General features: G+C 43.0%; 1 protein-coding gene across 4 annotated transcripts in view; it reads right to left on the bottom strand.

Moving 5' to 3' along the window:
* The window catches only part of LOC106567579 (14-3-3 protein epsilon), a 47,477-nt gene that overhangs the window by 7,163 nt on the left and 19,382 nt on the right, over positions 1 to 20,932 (bottom strand). Inside the window, exons 2-10 of one of the 4 annotated variants that reach the window (XM_014137064.3) lie at positions 13,216 to 13,323; positions 12,955 to 13,105; positions 12,681 to 12,832; positions 7,201 to 7,417; positions 6,904 to 7,024; positions 4,700 to 4,899; positions 4,312 to 4,418; positions 1,748 to 1,954; positions 928 to 1,064 (exon numbers count right to left, since the gene is read on the bottom strand). In XM_014137064.3, the coding sequence (XP_013992539.1) occupies positions 928 to 1,064; positions 1,748 to 1,954; positions 4,312 to 4,418; positions 4,700 to 4,897 (649 nt within the window). In that variant the 5' untranslated portion in view covers positions 4,898 to 4,899; positions 6,904 to 7,024; positions 7,201 to 7,417; ... (1 more) ...; positions 12,955 to 13,105; positions 13,216 to 13,323. Of the gene's footprint in view, positions 1 to 427; positions 475 to 927; positions 1,065 to 1,747; positions 1,955 to 4,311; positions 4,419 to 4,699; positions 4,900 to 6,903; positions 7,025 to 7,200; positions 7,418 to 12,680; positions 12,833 to 12,954; positions 13,106 to 13,215; positions 13,324 to 20,932 lie in introns of all 4 variants that reach the window. The other 3 variants (XM_014137065.3, XM_014137063.3, XM_014137062.3) reach the window with 3 other exon arrangements.

Raw genomic sequence — 20,932 nt, 5'->3', positions numbered from 1 at the left:
ATGCAACAAAAAAACAGACAGATATTGATGTGTATTGTTTTACGGGGTTAATAAGTGATAATCAGTAATGGGAAGTCCCTACCATCATGGGAGGTTTATTAATAGTTTTATTCTGTGTTGTTACATCATTTAATGCACATAATGCATAGTGCACTTAATAAAACATTTAATAAAAAAAGAAACCAAAAACCGTGATTATTGTTTCATTATCAAACCAAAGCTGAAAAAAAGACCTAAAAATGCACTCAATGTTCAGCGCTATTTAATAAGAAACACCTGTTTCCCGTTGCACAACATTTTGCTACCGTGTGCCCTAATGAGCCCAACCTGGCGCTGGATGATGCAGTGACAAAGGGTTAGTGAGGGGTAGCAAGTCTGAGTGGGGGAGCAAGAGGTATGCCCAAGAAAGGTGAAAGAGATAACTTACAAAATACAGTTCTATAGAGGGAATGAAGAGGGGTTGTCCTTAAGAATCTACACAGAGGAAAACGGAGACACGAGAGAGATGGGAGAGAGATATTAGAGCAGTGAAAGGGAGTACAGCTCAACAGACGGACCAGGACAAAAAAAGTAAAAGGGAGAGAAACAAAGAGAAAGGTGAAAGACAAAGAGATAGTGAAAGAAAGAGAACGAGTGGGAGAAAGAGAGCGCTAGAGATGGAGAGGTGCTTCGGTTAGAGAAGGACCACTGTACTGAGGGGAGGAGGGAAGTTAGAGAAAGGGTGGGTGAGGTCAAGTGTACACCGCACCAGTCCAGCAGTCTGTAAAGTCAATAGCTGGAAAACACCCATCCTCTACGTGACCTTGTTTGCTGTCAAGCTGATGTAGCAGCATACTTTTTGAACAACACTGAAAAGAGACGCTGGAGTGTGTTTAGTCAATAGTTATTGTGCTACATATAACAGGTGAAGAAGCATGGAACGCTCACCATCCCCCTGCATGTCTGAAGTCCATAATGTAAGGTTGTCGCGTAGCAACTGCATGATGAGCGTGGAGTCCTTGTAGCTCTCCTCGCTCAGCGTGTCCAGTTCTGCAATGGCATCGTCAAATGCTGCCTTTGCCAACCTGAGGGCAGCAGCATGGGCAGAGCAGAGGGGTCAAAGGTTGGATTTCACACAGCATCCAAGTCACACATCAACAATGGGCTGAACATCTGGTAACATGTACCGGTATGGAATATACAATAAAATGTATTTGTTAAAATTTGTATATATATATATATATATATATATATATATATATATATATATATATATATATATATATATATATATATATATATATATATATATATATATATATATATATATATATATATATATATATATATATATATATATATACACACACACACACACACACACACACACACACACACATAGTATTACTAGCCAGGGCATGAGGTGACTTCCTCAATGTACTGTATTGGTGAGACTGTACTGCACACCTAGTCTGAAAATTTCACCATGGCATGATGCAGCACCAGATATGAGCCCCAAATAATAATCAAATCAGAACTCGTTCTGTTTCTTTGAAGATATTACTGAAAGACGGTTCAATGCCTGGTACTGCAAGAAAACGATGAGTAAGGCAATGCATATAAATCAAGTGTATTATTACTCCCTCACAATCCCTTTCTACTTAACACATCTGGCAATTGAGTGTAGAGGAAGATGGGCGAGACAGACGTGGAGTGAGCAGGGAAAAAAGAGAAGATGAGAAGATGAGACAGGAGAGAAGGGGCCCACCTGCATGCACGGTCAGGGGAATTGAGAATTTCATAATAAAATACGGAGAAGTTGAGTGCCAGTCCCAGGCGGATGGGGTGAGTCGGGGGGAGCTCAATCATGGCGATGTCGCTCGCGGCTTTGTAGGCTACCAAACTGTTCTCCGCCGCCTCCTTCCTGTCGTTGCCCGTGGCGAACTCTGCCAGGTACCTGTGGTAGTCTCCCTTCCTGGGGACAGAGGGGAGAACGAGACCACGGTTATTTCAACCCCACAAAACAATAAATCCATGGTCTCCTTATGTTAATATAAGACTCTTTTCCTGAAATATGCACTTCTGCACTGAATTCCCCTATTTGGAATTAAAAGGATTGGTGTTAAGTGCCCTTGCTTACACCAAGCGTGTGCTTTTAAATCCTTGTGGGGTAGTGCTAGAGCTGGGCAATATGGACAAAAATCTATATCGCGATAAATGTCCTGAATTGATGCTATAACGATAAATAGAACAATAAGTCTATAACCATGTACACAAGTTTTGTTACGATTCTTTAAACCAGGAATGTCAAATATACGGCCCGTGGGACAGAAACCTTCCCACTAGCCATGATTGGCTGAGATAATGTATAGGCTGGACATGACAGGAGATGGGTTTGGTCTGCCATGTAGCACACTTCTGTCTATAACGTGAGCTGTTTAGTATGTGTTGACAGTCCTTTCTACCGCGCCATTTAAAAAAAAAAATGATGTTAGCCATCGAGAAGTACAAAAGTTTTGCTACTTTTCACAAGATTGATGCCCTGAATTTAGTAGGCACCATCAACAGATCAGTAGGAAAAAGCGATGGGCAACATTCTGCACACGCTACGGTTAGTTTGAACTGAGTGACTTGACACAAAGCTGGCCAAACAAGAGTTAGCTACAAAGAAAACGGAGTTAAAATGGTTCCAGTCTGCCCATGAAGCATTCATCCATGTATACGGGTAAGAGCCTAGCTACATTTTTCTGATAGAAGTTTCAAATTTGGTTAGAAAGTCTTTTTTTTGCAAGTTAAAGCAGACTGTTAGCTAGCAAATGTTAGCTTGCGGGCTCACTAGCTAACGTTACGTGTATGATCTGTGTAGTAATATTATTTGAAGCAGAAATCCATTTGCATTGCTAGTTATAGCCTAATGTTAGCTAGTTAACATTTAACCTAGTTTGTTAGCTTTAGCTACCTGCAGATTCATACTACAGCTATGACAATGTTTGTATTGGTAGTAGTTGGGGTTATGCCGGTTCATTGTTTAGCTAGCTAGCTACAAGTCTAACAAGACTCCACTTCGTCTGGATTATTACAAGACCCATCAAATTAGCAGGTGTGTCTGTGGGTGATTACAACCATCGATGGCATTTCATGAACATGTGTACATGTCTAGACAATAGTGATCCATTCACTTAGCAAGATCTGGGTGAGGGGTGGATATAGCATCTCCTTCACATAACCCATCAATTTAGACAAGTGTGTCGGGTAAGCGTCATCTAATAACGATCAAATATTCATAAAATATTTTTATCTGGACACATTCTGTTTTTGATATTGCTACTATGCAAGTACTATCATTGTACCGTTTACACCTTCCGCATCCTGTGCATGTGACAAATAAACTTTGATTTGATATAACGTGTGTTTATCACATGACCTCACATGTGAATCCTTAAAGAGATGGCTGGGACTAAGGCTTCAGTGGGTGTAAACAATGCTGAACGGGTATAGACAAAGAGCAGCTCTCCAGTACGTTTACCAAAAGGGCCATTTTCTCAAAAGTGGGGTTACAAGTTTATCAACTTTCAAAGCAGAATTACTTTCCCATTGTTGCTCAACTGCAGTGTATAATATAACATTTTCTAGCTCTGAGTCTCCACTTTTATCCAACGTAAAAAACACAATTTCAAATGTTGATACATAAGACCAAATCGATCATTTATACAGTTTCTTGACTGTGTCCAGCTTGCTAATAAACACTGAAATGAAAGTAAGACAGTCAGGGAGCATAGAACATTTTAAACACTTTGGATAGAAGACTACATTTTGCTAATTTTAACAGAGAGGAAATATAACACATTTTCAGCGCAGCCCTCAGGTCCTTGTTGAAGACCAAATGTTAATACTACTAGTTTGATGGTTGTAGCCATCAATTGTCCCATTAACAATCACCCATATTATCAAAAGTCACATTTTTCTAGTATAGTCTGCTTATTGTAATGAATGATATCAGCAAAATGTCTGCGATAAGTGATTGGTATGGTCGGTATTGATCATTTTTGGTTTATTGGCCAAGCTCTAGGTTGCGCACAAATGCACACTTCACGGAAAAGTGTGGAAAACAGATGTTTTTTAGCTAGTTTGAGTAGCTGTTTTTTCACAGCTCAGATAAGAGGTTTTACGCTCTGCTTGCCAGAGAGAGCGAGTGTTGTATGAGCGACGGCCACAACGCTGCACTGAGAAGACATGGCAGCCTTTTCTCATATTACTAGCGCAGTCAGGGCGTACATATTCGCTGGTGTGTGCAAAATAGTTTTTGAAGATATCTCCCATCCACAGACGTACATTTTGTAGTAGAAAACCTTTGATTCTCCCGTGTTTGCAGCTGGAATGAGGTGCTTGTCCAGTACATCCAGAATGTCGTTACAGATTGATTTTAGCTCAGTCTCCACCTGCAGAGCAGACAACACAAACACCAGAGGACAACAAACTCAAGGAGAATAGGAAAAAACATCACACTCAACTTTGAAGTCTCAGTTTTACATAACATGACCATTGAAAGACCTCTTCAAAAGATTAAAGAGGAGCCGAGTCTTAACCTCTACTTTGAAAGGAGCCACACACCATCCCTCCGATGCAATAGGTCTACATCTATTATGTAACTAACATTTCGACAGCAAGCTGCCTTCATCAGGGATGCTATTCTTCTACTACCTCCGTCCCGGTGGCTCACCGTTTGCCTGTATTCCCTGATCATCTTTAGTTTGTCTTCGCCTCCTTTGTTCTCTTCTTTCTGTTCGAGGCTGCTGATTATCCTCCAGGATGCTCTTCTGGCTCCGATCACGTTTTTGTACGCCACCGACAGCAGGTTCCGCTCTTCCACCGTCAGCTCCACGTCCATGCCGGCCACATTCTTCATGGACTCCACCATTTCTGACAGAGAGAAGAGACAGAAAAGAATGAAGCTCAACCATCACACAACCCGTTTTCAAAAAAGGTAGGAACAGTCTGTTCTGGGGGATCGTCAGTTGCTTGCTGGCTGCAATAATTAAACATTTTAAGAATTTAGCAGAAGCTCTTACCCAGAGCAACTTAGTTAGTGCATTCATTTTAAGATAGCTAGGTTGGACAACCACATACATATGACCAAAAGTATGTGGACACCTGCTCGTTCAACATATCATTCCAAAATCATGGCATTAGTATGGAGTTGGTCCCCCCCTTTGCTGCTATAACAGCCTCCACTCTTCTGGGAAGGCTTTCCACGAGATGTTGGAACATTGCTGTGGGGACTTGCTTTCATTCAGCCACAAGAGCAGCTGAGGTCGGGCATTGATGTTGGGCGATTAGGCCTGGCTCACAGTCGGCGTTCCAATTCATCCCAAAGGTGTGCGATGGAGCTGAGGTCAGAGCTCTGTGGAGGCCAGTCAATTTCTTCCACACCGATCGACAAACCAATTCTGTATGGACCTCACTTTGTGCCCTTGTCATGCTGTCATGCTGAAACAGGATTTGTCCGTTGACTGCCAGATGGTGAAGCGTGATTCATCACTCCAAATAACGCGTTTCCACTGCTCCAGAGTCCAATGGCGGCGAGCTTTACACCACTCCAGCCGACGCTTGGCATTTCACATTGCGATCATAGGCTTGTGTGCGGCTGCTCGGCCATGGAAACCCATTTCATGAAGCCCCCGACAAACAGTTCTTATGCTGACTTTTCTTGCAGAGGCCGTTTGGAACTCGGTAGTGAGTGTTGCAACTGAGGACAGACGAATTTGACGCCCTACGTTCTTCAGCACTCGGCGGTCCCGTTCTGTGAGCTTGTGTGGTCTACAACTTCGCGGCTGAGCCGTTGTTGCTCCTAGACGTTTCCACTTCACAATAACAGCAGCTAGTTTACCAGGGCATCTCTAGCAGGGCAGAAATTTGACGAACTGACTTGTTGGAAAGGTGGCATCCTATGACGGTGTCACGTTGAAAGTCATTGAGCTCTTCAGTAAGGCCATTCTACTGCCAAAGTTTGGCTATGGAGATTGCATGGCTGTGTGCTCGATTGTATACACCTGCCAGCAACAGGTGTGGCTGAGATAAACAAATGCACATATTTGAAGGGGTGTCCACATGTACACAAAAGTATCTCACTGATAGTAAGTACATTTTTCTTCAATAACGTAGTTATCACAGTTAGTGCCAGTAGGGGGGGAAAAGTAAAGTGTGACTGTTAGTTCACGAAAGGCAAGTTCTCTTGCTGCTCCGTAGGCAAGTACCATGGTCTTGTAGTGGATGCAAGCCTCGACTAGAAGCCAGTGGAGTGTGCAAAGGAGCAGGGTCACATGGTAGAACTTGGGAAGGTTGAACACCAGGCGGCCTGCGGCGTTCTGGATAAGTTGCAGGGGTTTGATGGCACAAGCGGGGAGCCCAGCTAACAGCGAGTTGCAGTAGTCCAGACGGGTGGTGACAAGTGCCTGGATTAGGATCTGCGCTGCTTCCTGTATGAGGTGGGGTCTAACTTGCATGAGCGAGTAACCGCTTTGATGTTTTCAGAGAACAAAAGAATGTGTCCAGGGTCATGCCAAGTTCTTTGCTCTCTGGGGGGGGACACTGTGGAGTCAACCATGATGGAGAGGTCTTGAAGCGGGCAGGCCTTTCCGGGAGGAAGAGCAGCTCAATCATGTAGAGGTTGAGCTTGAGCTGGTGGGCCGACATCCAAGCAGAGATATCTGCCAGGCACCTGGGTGTGTCACCTGGGTGTCAGAAGGGGAGGGGAAGGAGAAATATAGTTGAGTGTCATCCGCATAGCAATGCTAGGAGAGAACATGTTATATGACGGAGCTGAGTAACTTGGTGTATAGAGAAGAGGAGAGGGCCTAGAACCGAGCCCTGGGGGACACCAATAGTGAGAGCATGTGGTGCAGACACAGATCCTCTCCACGTCACCTGATAGGAGCGGCCTGCCAGGTAGGATGCAACCCAAGAGCGTGCAGAGCCTGAAACGCCCAGCCCTGAGAGGGTGGAGAGGAAGATCTGATGGTTCATGTGTCGAAGGCAGCGAATAGATCTAGGAGGATGAGAACAGAGGCAAGAGCGTCAGCTTTGGCAGTGTGGAGAGCATTCGTGAGACAGAGAGCAGAGCAGTCTCAGTTGAGACCTGTCTTGAAGCCTGACTAGTTAGGGTCAATACCGTTCAGAGAAAGACAGCAGGCTTAAGTGTTTTGGAAAGAAAATAATGAATACCGGTCTGTAGTTTGACAGAGTGTTGGTTTCTTGAGGAGGGAAGCAACTCTGGCTTTTGTTAAGTCAGAGGGGATGCAGCCAGTGGTCAGGGATGAGTTGATGAGGGAAGTGAGGAATGGGAGAAGATCTCCAGAGATGTTCTGGAGAAGGGAGGAGGGGATGGGGTCGAGCGGGTAGGTTGTCAGGCGGTCTGACCTCACTAGTCGCAGGATTTCATCTGGAGAGAAAGGGGAGAAAGACGTCAAAGCGTGTGAGTGGGACCTGTGGATTGAATAGGCAGATTGAATGAGGAGCGGATGTCGTCAACCTTTTTAAAGTGGTTATTTTCAAAGTGGTTGACAAAGTCGTTCACACATGACAGTCAACATAGGAAAATCAAGATTTTCACTAGGGGATAGGTCAGTTTCTATTATGCAGGAATTGAGGATAATGTCGAGAAAGCAGGAATTCCTGACGAATTACATCCCTGACTGAGACTAACATATCAGGAAGCACACAGCACAGCAGTATTTTTTTAACTACATTTACAGCCACTGTGAGGGAATTTATAGGGGTCAAGGGTTTGTTGGTGGTTGTAAGTTTAATTAGCAAGTCTTTTGGGCTGCACCAACCAAACTTGTCAGTGTAAGTAAAGATCGACCCCCTGAAACCGGGGAGAAATGGGTCAACATAGAACGGAGCATTTGAACTGGGCCACTGTCTCATAAGTCATGTGAGTAAATGAGTCAAACTGAGGAATGAACTGAATGCAACTGGGTCATTTGATGGGGTAACCGGTGTTAACAAGGACACTTGCTGCATTTATGAATCAGTCTACAAATATGCAAATAGCCACTCCCACTGTTCAGTACTAGCCTATAAGAAAGCTCATCACAAGAGGTTACAAAGCCATTACCAAACGCCATACCTATAGCCTAAAAACGCATAAAGTCAATATTTTTTTGTTGTTGCATACTCGCATAGCTTAGACCCTACTTTATATACTCTGAGGTTGTGTTGTGCCCTCTATCAGTTGAGACCAGGGGAGAACGACTGCCCCTTCTCAATGAAGCCACAGAAGTTCAAGGCCGACAGTGGTACTGTGGGCATTGTTAGCAGAAAACAAGATCCCCATTATAGAATGGAAAAAATTACGTGGTCAATCTTTATATAAATAAAAACATTTTAGAAGACAATCATGTTGCCAAAAATTACTTCCAATACACCAGATGTATGCCCTTGAACAGATTATTCAAAAAAAACTAAAATAATTAAAAAAAAATGTAATCGCACACAGAAGTTACGGATAATTTAGTTGCTAATTGCAGCCTGCAGTACCACGGTCAGGCCTTCAACTTGAGTTACTCAATGAAATGGGGCAGCACTGAGCTAGCTTGAAACATCACTTCTTGGAGTAGCTCAAACTGCACATCTAATGTCTCCATGAGACGCCATCTTAACCGACTTCAGTTGGCTTCAATGCGCTATTGAGGCTAAACATAGGAATGAATGGTGTCAAGTGAACGATGGCTTTGTCCATTCATACACCTTTATAATTTAATTTATTTGAACTTTTCATTACTACAACAAAGATGGCCGCCAGTCACCCACCGTCAAAGGTCAATTTAAATGGTAACATCTATTCTATTATCTATATTTCTATGAATAGGTTTGTTATGGGGGATTGACAGAATTTCAAACCAATATTCCCATTCAAGTACACAATATATACACAAAATGATGTGGACACCCCTTCAAATTAGTGGATTCGGCTATTTCAACCACACCTGTTGATGACAGGTGTATAAAATCGAGCACACAGCAATGTCAATCTCCATATACAAACATTGGCAATATAATGGCCTTACTGAAGAGCTCAGGGACTTTCAAGTTTGTCAAATTTCTACCCTGCTAGAGCTGCCCCGGTCAAATATAAGTGATGTTTTTTTTATTTCACCTTTTTTTAACCAGGTAGACCAGTTGAGAACAAGTTCTCATTTACAAATGCGACCTGGCCAAGATTGAGCAAAGCAGTGCGACACAGAGTTCCACATGGGATAAACAAACATAGTCAATAACACAATAGAAAAGTCTATATACAGTGTGTGCAAATGTAGTAAGATTAGGGAGGTAAGGCAATAAATAGGCGAAATAATTACAATTTAGCAATTAAACACTGGAGTGATAGACGTGCAGAAGACGAATGTACAAGTAGAGATACTGGGGTGAAAAGGCACAAAAAATAAATAATATGGGGATGAGGTAGTTGGGTGGGCTATTTACAGATGGGCTATGTACAGGTGCAATGATCCGTAAGCTGCTCTGACAGCTGATGCTTAAAGTTAGTGAGGGAGATATGAGCCTCCAGCTTCAGTGATTTTTGCAATTCGTTCCAGTCATTGGCAGCAGAGAACTCGTAGGAAAGGCGGCCAAAGGAGGAGTTGGCTTTGGGGGGGGGACCAGTGAAATATACCTGCTGGAGCGAGTGCTACAGGTGGGTGCTGCTATGGTGACCAGTGAGCTGAGATAAGGCGGGGCTTTACCTAGCAAGGACTTATAGATGACCTGGAGCCAGTGGAGAAGATCTGGCGACGAATATGAAGTGAGGGCCAGCCAACGAGAGCATACAGATTGCAGTGGTGGGTAGTATATGGGGCTTTGGTGACAAAACGGATGGCACTGTGATTGAATGTAGTCTATTTGTTGAGTAGAGTGTTGAAGGCTATTTTGTAAATGACATCGCCGAAGTCAAGGATCGGTAGGATGGTCAGTTTTACGAGGGTATGTTTGGCAGCATGAGTGAAGGATGCTTTGTTGCGAAATAGGAAGCCGATTCTAGATTTAATTTTGGATTGGAGATGCTTAATGGGAGTCTGGAATGAGATTTCCCAGTCTAACCAGACACCTAGGTATTTGTAGTTGTCCACATATTCTAAGTCAGAACCGTCCAGAGTAGTGATGCGAGACGGGCGGGCGGGTGCGGGCAGCCATCAGTTGAAGAGCATGCATTTAGTTTTACTTGCATTTAAGATGTTATTGTGAAGCTCAGCCACGAAATGGTAGGCCACACAAGCTCACAGAACGGGACCGCCGAGTGCTGGAGCGCGTAAAAATCGTCCGTCTTCGGTTGCAACACTCACTATTGAGTTTCAAACTGCCTCTGGACGCAACGTCAGCACAACAACTGTTCGTCGGGAGCTTCATGAAATGGGTTTCCATGGTGATCTTAGGCACACAAGCCTAAGATCACCATGCACAAGCGTTGGCCGGAGTGGTGTAAAACTCATCAACATTGGACTCTGGAGCAGTGGAAACACGTTCAGTGGAGTGATGAATCACACTTCACCATCCGGCAGTCCGACAGATGAATCTGGCTTTGCCGGATGCCATTAGAACACCACATAGTGCCAGCTGTAAAGTTTGGTGAAGGAGGAATAATGGTCTGGTGCCTGAGCCCGTGCACGCATAGAAGTACCTGGCCTACAAGCTTGGCACACCTGTATTTGGGGAGTTTCTCCCATTCTTCTCTTCTCTATCAGGTTCAATGGGGAGTGTAGCTGCACAGCTATTTTCAGGTCTCTCCTGAGATATTTGAATCGGGTTCAAGTCCGGGCTCTGGCTAGGCCGCTCAAGGTCATTCATAGACTGAAGCCACTCTTGCATTGTCTTGGCTGTGTGCTTAGGGTCGATGAACCTTAGACCCAGTCTGAGGCCCTGAGCACACTGGAGTGGGTTTTCATCAAGGATCTCCCTGTTCTTTGTTCCGTTCAACTTTCCCCTCGATCCTGACTAGTCTCCCAGTCCCTGCCCGTGAAAAACATCCCTACAGCATGATACTGCTACCACCATGCTCCACCGTAGGGATGGTGCCAGGTTTCCTCCAAACGTGACACTTGGCATTCAGGCCAAAGAGTTCAATCTTGCTATCATCAGACCAGAGAATCTTTCTCATGGTCAGAGTCCTTTAGGTGCCTTTTGGCAAACTCCAGGTGGGCTGTCATGTGCATTTTACTGAGGAACAGCTTCATTCTGGCCACTCTAGCATGAAGGCCTGATTGGTGGAGTGCTGCAGAGATGGTTGTCCTTCTGGAAGGTTCTCCCATCTCCACAGAGGAACTCTGGCCAAGGCCCTTCTCCCCCGATTGCTCAGTTTGGCCGGGAGACCAGCTCTAGTAAGTCTTGGTGGTTCCAAACTTCTTCTATTTAAGAATGAGAGGCCACTGTGTTCTTCGGGACCTTCAATGCTGAATACATTTGTTGGTACCCTTCCCCAGATCTGTGCCTTGACACGATCCTGTCTTGGATCTCTACAGACAATTCCTTCGACCTCATGGCTTGGTTTTTCATCTGACATGCACTGTCAACTGTGGGACTTAAATAGACAGGCGTGTGCCTTTCTAAATCATGTCCAATCAATATAATTTACCACAGATGGACTCCAATCAAATTGTAAAAACAGCTCATGGATGATCAATGGAAAAAGGATGCACCTGAGCTCAATTTAGGGTCTCAAAGCAAAGGGTCTGAATACTTATGCAAATAAGGTGTCATTTTTTTCTTTAATACATTTGCAAACATTAAAAAAAATAAAAGTTTTCACTGTCATTATGTGTTGATGGATTACATTTTTTGTTTCCTCAATTGTAGAATAAGGCTGTATCGTAACAAAATGTGGAAAAAGTCAAGGAGTCTTATACAGTGCTTTCCGAAAGCACTGTATATTGAGACATTAAACACGGGACCGTTTCCTTTATACTGTCTTTAACACTGTATTCATATAATGTATTCTTCCTTTCCCTTTCATATTGCTCATTCTAATACATCTACTACTATTGCATTTTCATTACACTATTTATACACAGTATTTATATACTGGATTAAATACTGTATTCTTATTCATATACTCAACTCTTCACATAGCTCATTCTCAGTGTTCCAAGGTCCTCTCTCCCAAAACAAGTACTGAAAAGCTTGGTTCTGGTGACTTTTTAAAGGAAAAAAAACTGAAATCTTAAATATATTTCCACTCCTAGAAATGAGCTCAATAAGGTATTGGTAAAATGATTATAGTATACAGGATGCAATTTAAGGTTGAGTGCTGCAGCCATCTAAAGAAACACAACAGAGACCTTTCTGAACTAAAAACGTTTATATTGACAAAAGTAACAGAGGAACATGAATTACAGCCCCCTGATTCATGTTCATCACAAAAGGAGGGTGTTGGAAATCTCTTTCCAGGTTCTGACAAAAACCTAGTTCTGACTTAGGTAACAGCCTTGGTCAGAGCACTTTATTCTTCTGGGCTTTTGGAAAAAGATTTCCAACGCCCTCCTGTAATTGAGCTCCTTGATTGGGGGGGGGGGGGGGGAAAGAGAGAGAATGACGCAAGATGCTCTCCCTGCAGTCTGTTCCTCAAGTTTGTTTTGACCTGCAATAACAAAGAATAATAAGACACGGGAGTGGGACAAAGAGGCTCTACTTCAACATTTAAATGTTCTTACTCGTTTCATTGCAGAGAAGTCCCTCTCACAACTAACGGAATACACTGGTATAGTCAGTGTGATTGCTGCCAGCTGGATAATAAAAAAAGTGTAGATTGCCTCCACTCAAACTGCGAGGCCAGCTTTGTCATTGCCATCATCTGGTCCAACCCCTGAAATACAAAAATATATACAACATTAAAGAGCCAACAGAGTGGTAGTTCAACAGGAAAAAGGGTTGGGCAACACTGCCCTAAAATGTTCTCTTCAAAAAGACTCACACTCAATGCCATACCTTGAATGCTCCAACAAGCACATGTTGCTTGTAAGAGAACCAGGAGAAAGCAGGCTGAGGTCCCAACAGACTGAAGGCCCCCCAGAATGTACCGGTGTTGGAACCGCCGGTCTAGGCTGTCCTGAAGGCCAACAAGATATGGATCCATTACCTAATTACAGCACAAAAGAGAAAATAAGGAATTAATAGCCATTTTAGTTTATTCAACACACAGGATGTAACATTGGTTTAGTCACAGCATTTGAAAACAAATGTTTTTACCTTCTTTCTGAACCGAACCCAGAACTGCACCCTGGTCTTGTCCACCTGGCCTCTCCCTCTCCTCCTCGATGATGAATGCACCCAGAAACCCATTGGGCCATCGAGGTCCTAGTGGAGTTGGCTCAAAAATAAATACATAATGCTGCAGACTAGTACAGACTAAATATGCAGAAACATTTTTAGCCCGTAGCCAAATTAAAGGACATTTGACTAACCGTGTGGCGTATTATATAGCCACAGCTTCAGTCTGTCAATTTAAAGTCACTTTGGGTCACATCTGGATTGCCAGTGGTACGCACTTGGCCTTACTCAGCTCTCCTCCTCTACTCCTTCCATCTACCCTCCTGGCTTTCCTCTCCTCTTAAAAATGTTGTCCCTCATGCAACCCTAACTCACTCCCAGGATTCTGCCTCGTCTCGGTCTAGTAAAGTGACACACTTATTATAAAAAGGATAGCTAACTCTTTAAAAGCTTAAGCTATCTAAAGAAAGTTTCATATAAAAATCAGGCTGATTTGCCATTAGCTAGCTAAGTTAACGTTACCCGACACTTGTCCCTGCTCCCCCTTTCTATTTTGCTGCTGTGGCTGGAAATATACTGCTCCAAAAAATAAAGGGAACACTTAAACAACACATCCTAGATCTGAATGAAAGAAATAATCTTAGTAAATACTTTTTCTTCACATAGTTGAATGTGCTGACAACAAAATCACACAAAAATAATCATTGGAAATCCAATTTATCAACCCATGGAGCTCTGGATTTGGAGTCACACTCAAAATTAAAAGTGGAAAACCACACTACAGGCTGATCCAACTTTGATGTAATGTCCTTAAAACAAGTCAAAATGAGGCTCAGTAGTGTGTGTGGCCTCCACGTGCCTGTATGACCTCCCTACAACGCCTGGGCATGCTCCTGATGAGGTGGCGGATGGTCTCCTGAGGGATCTCCTCCCAGACCTGGACAAAAGCATCCGCCAACTCCTGGACAGTCTGTGGTGCAACGTGGCGTTGGTGGATGGAGCGAGACATGATGTCCAAGATGTACTCAATTGGATTCAGGTCTGGGGAACGGGCGGGCCAGTCCATAGCATCAATGCCTTCCTCTTGCAGGAACTGCTGACACACTCCAGCCACATGAGGTCTAGCATTGTCTTGCATTAGGAGGAACCCAGGGCCAACCGCACCAGCATATGGTCTCACAAGGGGTCTGAGGATCTCATCTCGGTACCTAATGGCAGTCAGGCTACCTCTGGCGAGCACATGGAGGGCTGTGCGGCCCCCCAAAGAAATGCCACCCCACACCATGACTGACCCACCGCCAAACCGGTCATGCTGGAAGATGTTGCAGGCAGCAGAACGTTCTCCACGGCGTCTCCAGACTCTGTCACGTCTGTCACGTGCTCAGTGTGAACCTGCTTTCATCTGTGAAGAGCACAGGGAGCCAGTGGCGAATTTGCCAATCTTGGTGTTCTCTGGCAAATGCCAAACGTCCTGCACGGTGTTGGGCTGTAAGCACAACCCCCACCTGTGGACGTCGGGCCCTCATACCACCCTCATGGAGTCTGTTTCTGACCGTTTGAGCAGACACATGCACATTTGTGGCCTGCTGGAGGTCATTTTGCAGGGCTCTGGCAGTGCTTCTCCTGGTTCTCCTTGCACAAAGGCGGAGGTAGAGGTCCTGCTGCTGGGTTGTTGCCCTCCTACGGCCTCCTCCACGTCTCCTGATGTACTGGCCTGTCTCCTGGTAGCGCCTCCATGCTCTGGACACTACGCTGACAGACACAGCAAACCTTCTTGCCACAGCTCACATTGATGTGCCATCCTGGATGAGCTGCACTACCTGAGCCACTTGTGTTGGTTGTAGACTCCGTCTCATGCTACCACTAGAGTGAAAGCACCGCCAGCATTCAAAAGTGACCAAAACATCAGCCAGGAAGCATAGGAACTGAGAAGTGGTCTGTGGTCCCCACCTGCAGAACCACTCCTTTATTGGGGGTGTCTTGCTAATTGCCTATAATTTCCACCTGTTGTCTATTCCATTTGCACAACAGCACGTGACATTTATTGTCAATCAGTGTTGCTTCCTAAGTGGACAGTTTGATTTCACAGAAGTGTGATTGACTTGGAGTTACATTGTGTTGTTTAAGTGTTCCCTTTATTATTTTGAGCAGTGTACTTCAATTAACTCGTCTGAGAAAAATAAAATCTAATTGAAGACAGATAAATGGAGCCATCTTTCTTGCACGATACAGTTCCAAACAAACTACCTAACTTGCTAGATTATTAACGTTAGATAACCATTTTTCTATCATCAACATAACGTTACTTGTGGATATTCAATAGCTGGCCTTGCAGTTTTCAATTGTGGCAGCAATATTATACAGTTGAAGTCGGAAGTTTACATACACCTTAGCCAAGTACATTTAAACTCAATTCCTGACATTTAATCCTAGTAAAAATTCCATGTCTTAGGTCAGTTAGGATCACCACTTTATTTTAAGAATGTGAAATGTCAGAATAATAGTGGAGAGAATGATTTATTTCAGCTTTTATTTATTTCATCACATTCCCAGTGGGTCAGAAGTTTACATACACTCAATTAGTATTCGGTAGCGTTGCTTTTAAATTGTTTAACTTGGGTCAAACGTTTCAGGTAGCCTTCCACAAGCGTCCCACAATAAGTTGGGTGAATTTTGGCCCATTCCTCCTGACAGAGCTGGTGTAACTGAGTCAGGTTTGTAGGCCTCCTTGCTCGCACACGCTTTAAGTTCTGCCCACAAATTTTCTACAGGATTATTAAGGTCAGGGCTCTGTGATGGCCACTCCAATACCTTGACTTTGTTGTCCTTAAGTCATTTTGCAACAACTTTGGAAGTATGCTTGGGGTCATTATCCATTTGGAAGACCCATTTGCGACCAAGCTTTAACTTCCTGACTGATGTCTTCAGATGTTGCTTCAATATATCCACATAATTTTCCTTATGTTGCCATCTATTTTGAAGTGCACCAGTCACTCCTGCAGTAAAGCACCCCCACAACATGATGCTGCCACCCCCGTGCTTCACGGTTGGGATGGTGTTCTTCGGTTTACAAGCCTCCCTCTTTTTCCTCCAAACATAACGATGGTCATTATGGCCAAACAGTTCTATTTTTGTTTCATCAGACCAGAGGACATTTCTCCAAAAAGTACAATCTTTGTCCCCATGTGCAGTTACAAAACGTAGTCTGGCTTCTTTATGGTGGTTTTGGAGCAGTGGCTTCTTCCTTGCTGAGCGGCCTTTCAGGTTGTCGATCTAGGACTCGTTTTACTGTGGATATAGATACTTTTGCACCTGTTTCCTCCAGCATCTTCACAAGGTCGTTTGCTGTTGTTCTGGGATTGATTTGCACTTTTTGTACCAATGTACGCTGATCTCTAGGAGACAGAACGCGTCTCCTTCCTAAGCGGTATGACGGCTGCGTGGTCCCATGGTGTTTATACTTGCATACTATTGTTTGTACAGATGAATGTGGTATCTTCAGGCATTTGGAAATTGCTCCCAAGGTCGTCTACAATCTTTTTCTGAAGTCTTGGCTGATTTCTTTTGATTTTCCCATGATGTCAAGCAAAAAGGGACTGAGTTTGAAAGTAGGCCTTGAAATACATCCACAGGTACACCTCCAATTGACTCAAATGATGTGAATTAGCCTATCAGAAGCTTCTAAAGCCGTGACAATTTTTTTGAATTTTCCAAGCTGTTTAAAGGCACAGTCAACTTAGTGTATGTAAACTTCTGACCCACTGGAATTGTGATACAGTGAATTATAAGTGAAATAATCTGTCTGTAAACAATTGTTGGAAAAGTGACTTGTGTCATGCACAAAGTAGATGTCCTAACCGACTTGCCAAAACTAGTTTGTTAACGTCTTTGGGATAGGGGGCAGTATTTTCACGTCCGGATGAAAAGCTTGCCCAGAGTAAACTGCCTGCTACTCAGTCCCAGAAGCTAGGATATGCATATTATTTGATATATATAGATTTGGATAGAAAACACTCTGAAGTTTCTAAAACTGTTTGAATGATGTCTGTGAGTATAACAGAAGTCATATGGCAGGAGAAAACCTGAGAAAAAGCCAGCCAGGAAGTGGGAAATCTGAGGTTTGTAGTTTTTCAAGTGATTGCCTTTCCAATATACAGTGTAAATTTGGTCAGATTGCACTTCCTAAGGCTTCCACTAGATGTCAACAGTCTTTAGAACATTGTTTCAGGCTTCTATTGTGAAAGGGGAGTGAATAACACCAGTCACAGTAACTGCCTCAGCTGAAAGCCTTTAGTTGTTGATCACGCGCAGCCGTGAGCACGAGCTCCGTTCCCTTTCCTTTCCTTTCTAAAGACAAAAGAATTGTCCGGTTGGAATATTATTGAAGATTTATGATAAAATATTCTAAAGATTGATTATATACATCGTTTGACATGTTTCTACGAACTGTAATGGAACTTTTTGGACTTTGGACATAAAGATTTACTTTATCGAACAAAACAAACATTTATTGTGGAACTGGGATTCCTGGGAGTGCATTCCGGTGAAGATCAAACGTAAGTGAATATTTATAACACTATTTCTGACTTTTGTTGACTCCACAACATGGCGGGTATCTGTATGGCTTGTTTTGGTGGCTGAGCGCTGTACTCAGACTATCGCATGGTGTGCTTTCACCGTACAGCTTTAAATCTGACACAGCGGTTGCATTAAGGAGAAGTGTATCTATAATCCTATGCATAACACTTGTATCTTTCATCAAAGTTTATGATGAGTATTTCTGTAAATTGATGTGGCTCTCTGCAAAATCACCGGTTGTTTTGGAGGAAAAACATTACTGAACATAACGCGCCAATGTAAACTGAGATTTTTGGATATAAATAGGAACTTTATCCAACAAAACATACATGTATTGTGTAACATGAAGTCCTATGACTGCCATCTGATGAAGATCAAAGGTTAGTGATTCATTTTCTCTCTATTTCTGCTTTTTATGACTCCTCTCTTTGGCTGGAAAATGGCTGTATGTTTTTTTGTGACTAGGCGCTAACATAACATAATCGTATGGTATGCTTTCGCCATAAAGCCTTTTTGAAATCAGACACTGTGGCTGGATTAACAATACGTTTATCTTTAAAATGGTGTATAATACTTGTATGTTTGAGGAATTTTAATTATGAGATTTCTGTTGTTTTGAATTTGGCGCCCTGCAATTTCACTGGCTGTTGTCGAGGTGGGACGCTAGCGTCCCACATATCCCAGAGAGGAAGAAATTTGTGGAGTGGTTGAAAAACAAGTTAATTACATACACTTAAATTGGAGTCAACTTCTGACTTCAACTATAGATCTAAATGATGTTAGAGTTTTTAGGTTATAGGTAGTTTATGTACTTAACTAGTTGGCTGGCTAACGATTGTCAAACAAACAAGCTAACATACCTTTCTTGCAGTTTCTCACACGGGTACACTGAGGTGATTGAAGTGAATTGTGTTTCGCGCCACAGAGTTTTGTATTGCGCACTGGCACGCTGTGTTTCTTGAGTTGCAGGCTGCCTGCCACAGCTCAGAGAGCTAAATAACCTTCAGAACTGTGATGAAGCCAGATGATCTATTTACGAAGAACAGCTGATGTGCTTCACAGAATATTATTGAAACTACGTTTGGTAGAAATAGTTTCTCTTGGTGTGGTGGCAATGATTCTGTTGTGGCGCAGCGCCACAAATGAAAGCAGAGGAAACACTATCTACTGCTGTACATTGCATTTTTTAAATACTGTTTATATAAAAAACACAGCCTGTAGTTATATACTGGATTCTTGACATAGCTCACTAATATATTTACTTCTGTACATATTCTTAGTATATATTTTGGTGTATGTACACAGATTGCACTTTGATTACTGATAGTTTTATTTGGGTTGTTAACTGGATTGGTCCTGACAGTCGTAATTTATTTATTTTAGTTTGACAATTTAATTATTACACAAAAAAAATCTATGTAAATTACCATTTTTATTAAAAACACTAAGAAATTATCAAATTGTTTGACAACCCTGTTTGTAAAATTATATCAATATCAAACGTTTCTAGTTTTGAGTGTTGAAAACATTGAGGTCTCATGGTAGGGTGGGGTACGCAAAATACAGTATGTAAACTTTGAGCACCATCTCGTGAATGTTTTGGCATTCAGGTCTAAAAAAATCCCTTTCTGAGCACTTCTACAGTGGGCAAATATGTATTAAAGGATTCGTTCAATCAAAAAGATGATTGTCAAAAAGTGATTGAATTCAAATGGATTTATCCTCAATCCAAAGCAGTTCACTGGGTTCATACACAATGACTATCAGGACAGATCAAATAGGCCAACTACACTCACTGTATAGAACAGGGTCTCCTGGCACATTTCTCTTCCATATTTAGATGTATAAAGAGTTTAGATGCACACCTTGAAAGGTTCCTGTCATCACAAGCTCTCTTAATGGAGTGTCTGGGGAGTTGCCAGCGTAGACAGGGGGGACTTTATGCAAACCTGCATTAACGCTAGATGGGCGTAGCCGTGGGAGTAGAGCCAAAGACCAGAGGAGTGTCTCGAAATTCTAGAATCTTCCCTCATAGAACGACGCCGAATTCAGTACTGCGTCAGTATCCAAGTCTGGGAGATGTTTTTTGTAAAATAACTTTGGGTTTGTGTCTGTAAAACGAATTAATCAAGAGACACCATTACAGGGCTGGTGTAATCACAGTGAGGCAACTTGCAGGTGGAGGCCTTTCACATTTAATGTTACACCAGTAAATCAGATCAAGGAAAATGACAGGAGCTGTGCAGCTGTCCAATATGGGTGTTATAATACAGTAAGTGGTTACAACAGGTCTTAGCTAGAGCAGAAGTATTGCTCGTAATAATTACGGCATAACATTGCCGTACTAGGCCTATAGCCCACGTTAGGCCTATATGTTTACAGTTACACAATACCCTACTATTGCTTTATACTAATGCTTATGGGACTGAGGGAGAACCCCCAGAAAGCGTGGGATCTTGCACTATGTGACCCTGCAGGTGCATAAAAAAAAATCAAAGCACCGCCATGCGGTGCACAGGCAGGCAGCTCAGTGTGTGCCATATACATAGAGCCTATGACTTCTAGAGAGAGTGTACCTACAGCAGCCAATGGCAGACCTCCACAAAGCATGCTGCAGAAACTCAATGCTCCACAGTCAGCGCCCAGGAAGAGCAGCAGCACTACAGTATCTCTGCAGCAGAAGACCACTGAGCCGTGGCTTTGATCAGCGGACTAGGGCCGTGCTCAAAACACACTCAGTGACCCCTCTACGGATTGACACAAAATTTGAAAGGACGGTAAGGGAAAGGAAACAATATTTATTCGAATAGGATTTAAAGGAGAGGCACCACAAGCTGAAATAACATTTCTCATGAAATTGGATGAAAGCAGATCAAAAGTATGATGACCAAAGTATGAAAAATTACTGTTGCTTCTAGATTGATAAAGTTAGATCATGAAGTTACTTGTCCCCTCCCCCATGTCAAACACTTGGATTCAGAAAGGCGGGATTATTAAGGGCGTAGGGTGACGTAAACCTAACTCATTTTAATACACCAACGTAACGTGGTATTTTTGACCCAATTTAAATAAGTACCACCTTGTAACCAACGGCGCTGGGATAACTAGTCTGTCAGTG

This window comes from Salmo salar, chromosome 13 (genome assembly GCF_965601325.2).
Source record: "Salmo salar chromosome 13, fSalSal1, whole genome shotgun sequence".
NCBI lineage: Eukaryota > Metazoa > Chordata > Actinopteri > Salmoniformes > Salmonidae > Salmo > Salmo salar.
Note: the sequence above shows the minus strand (reverse complement) of the source record. Positions and strands in the feature narration are given on the sequence as shown.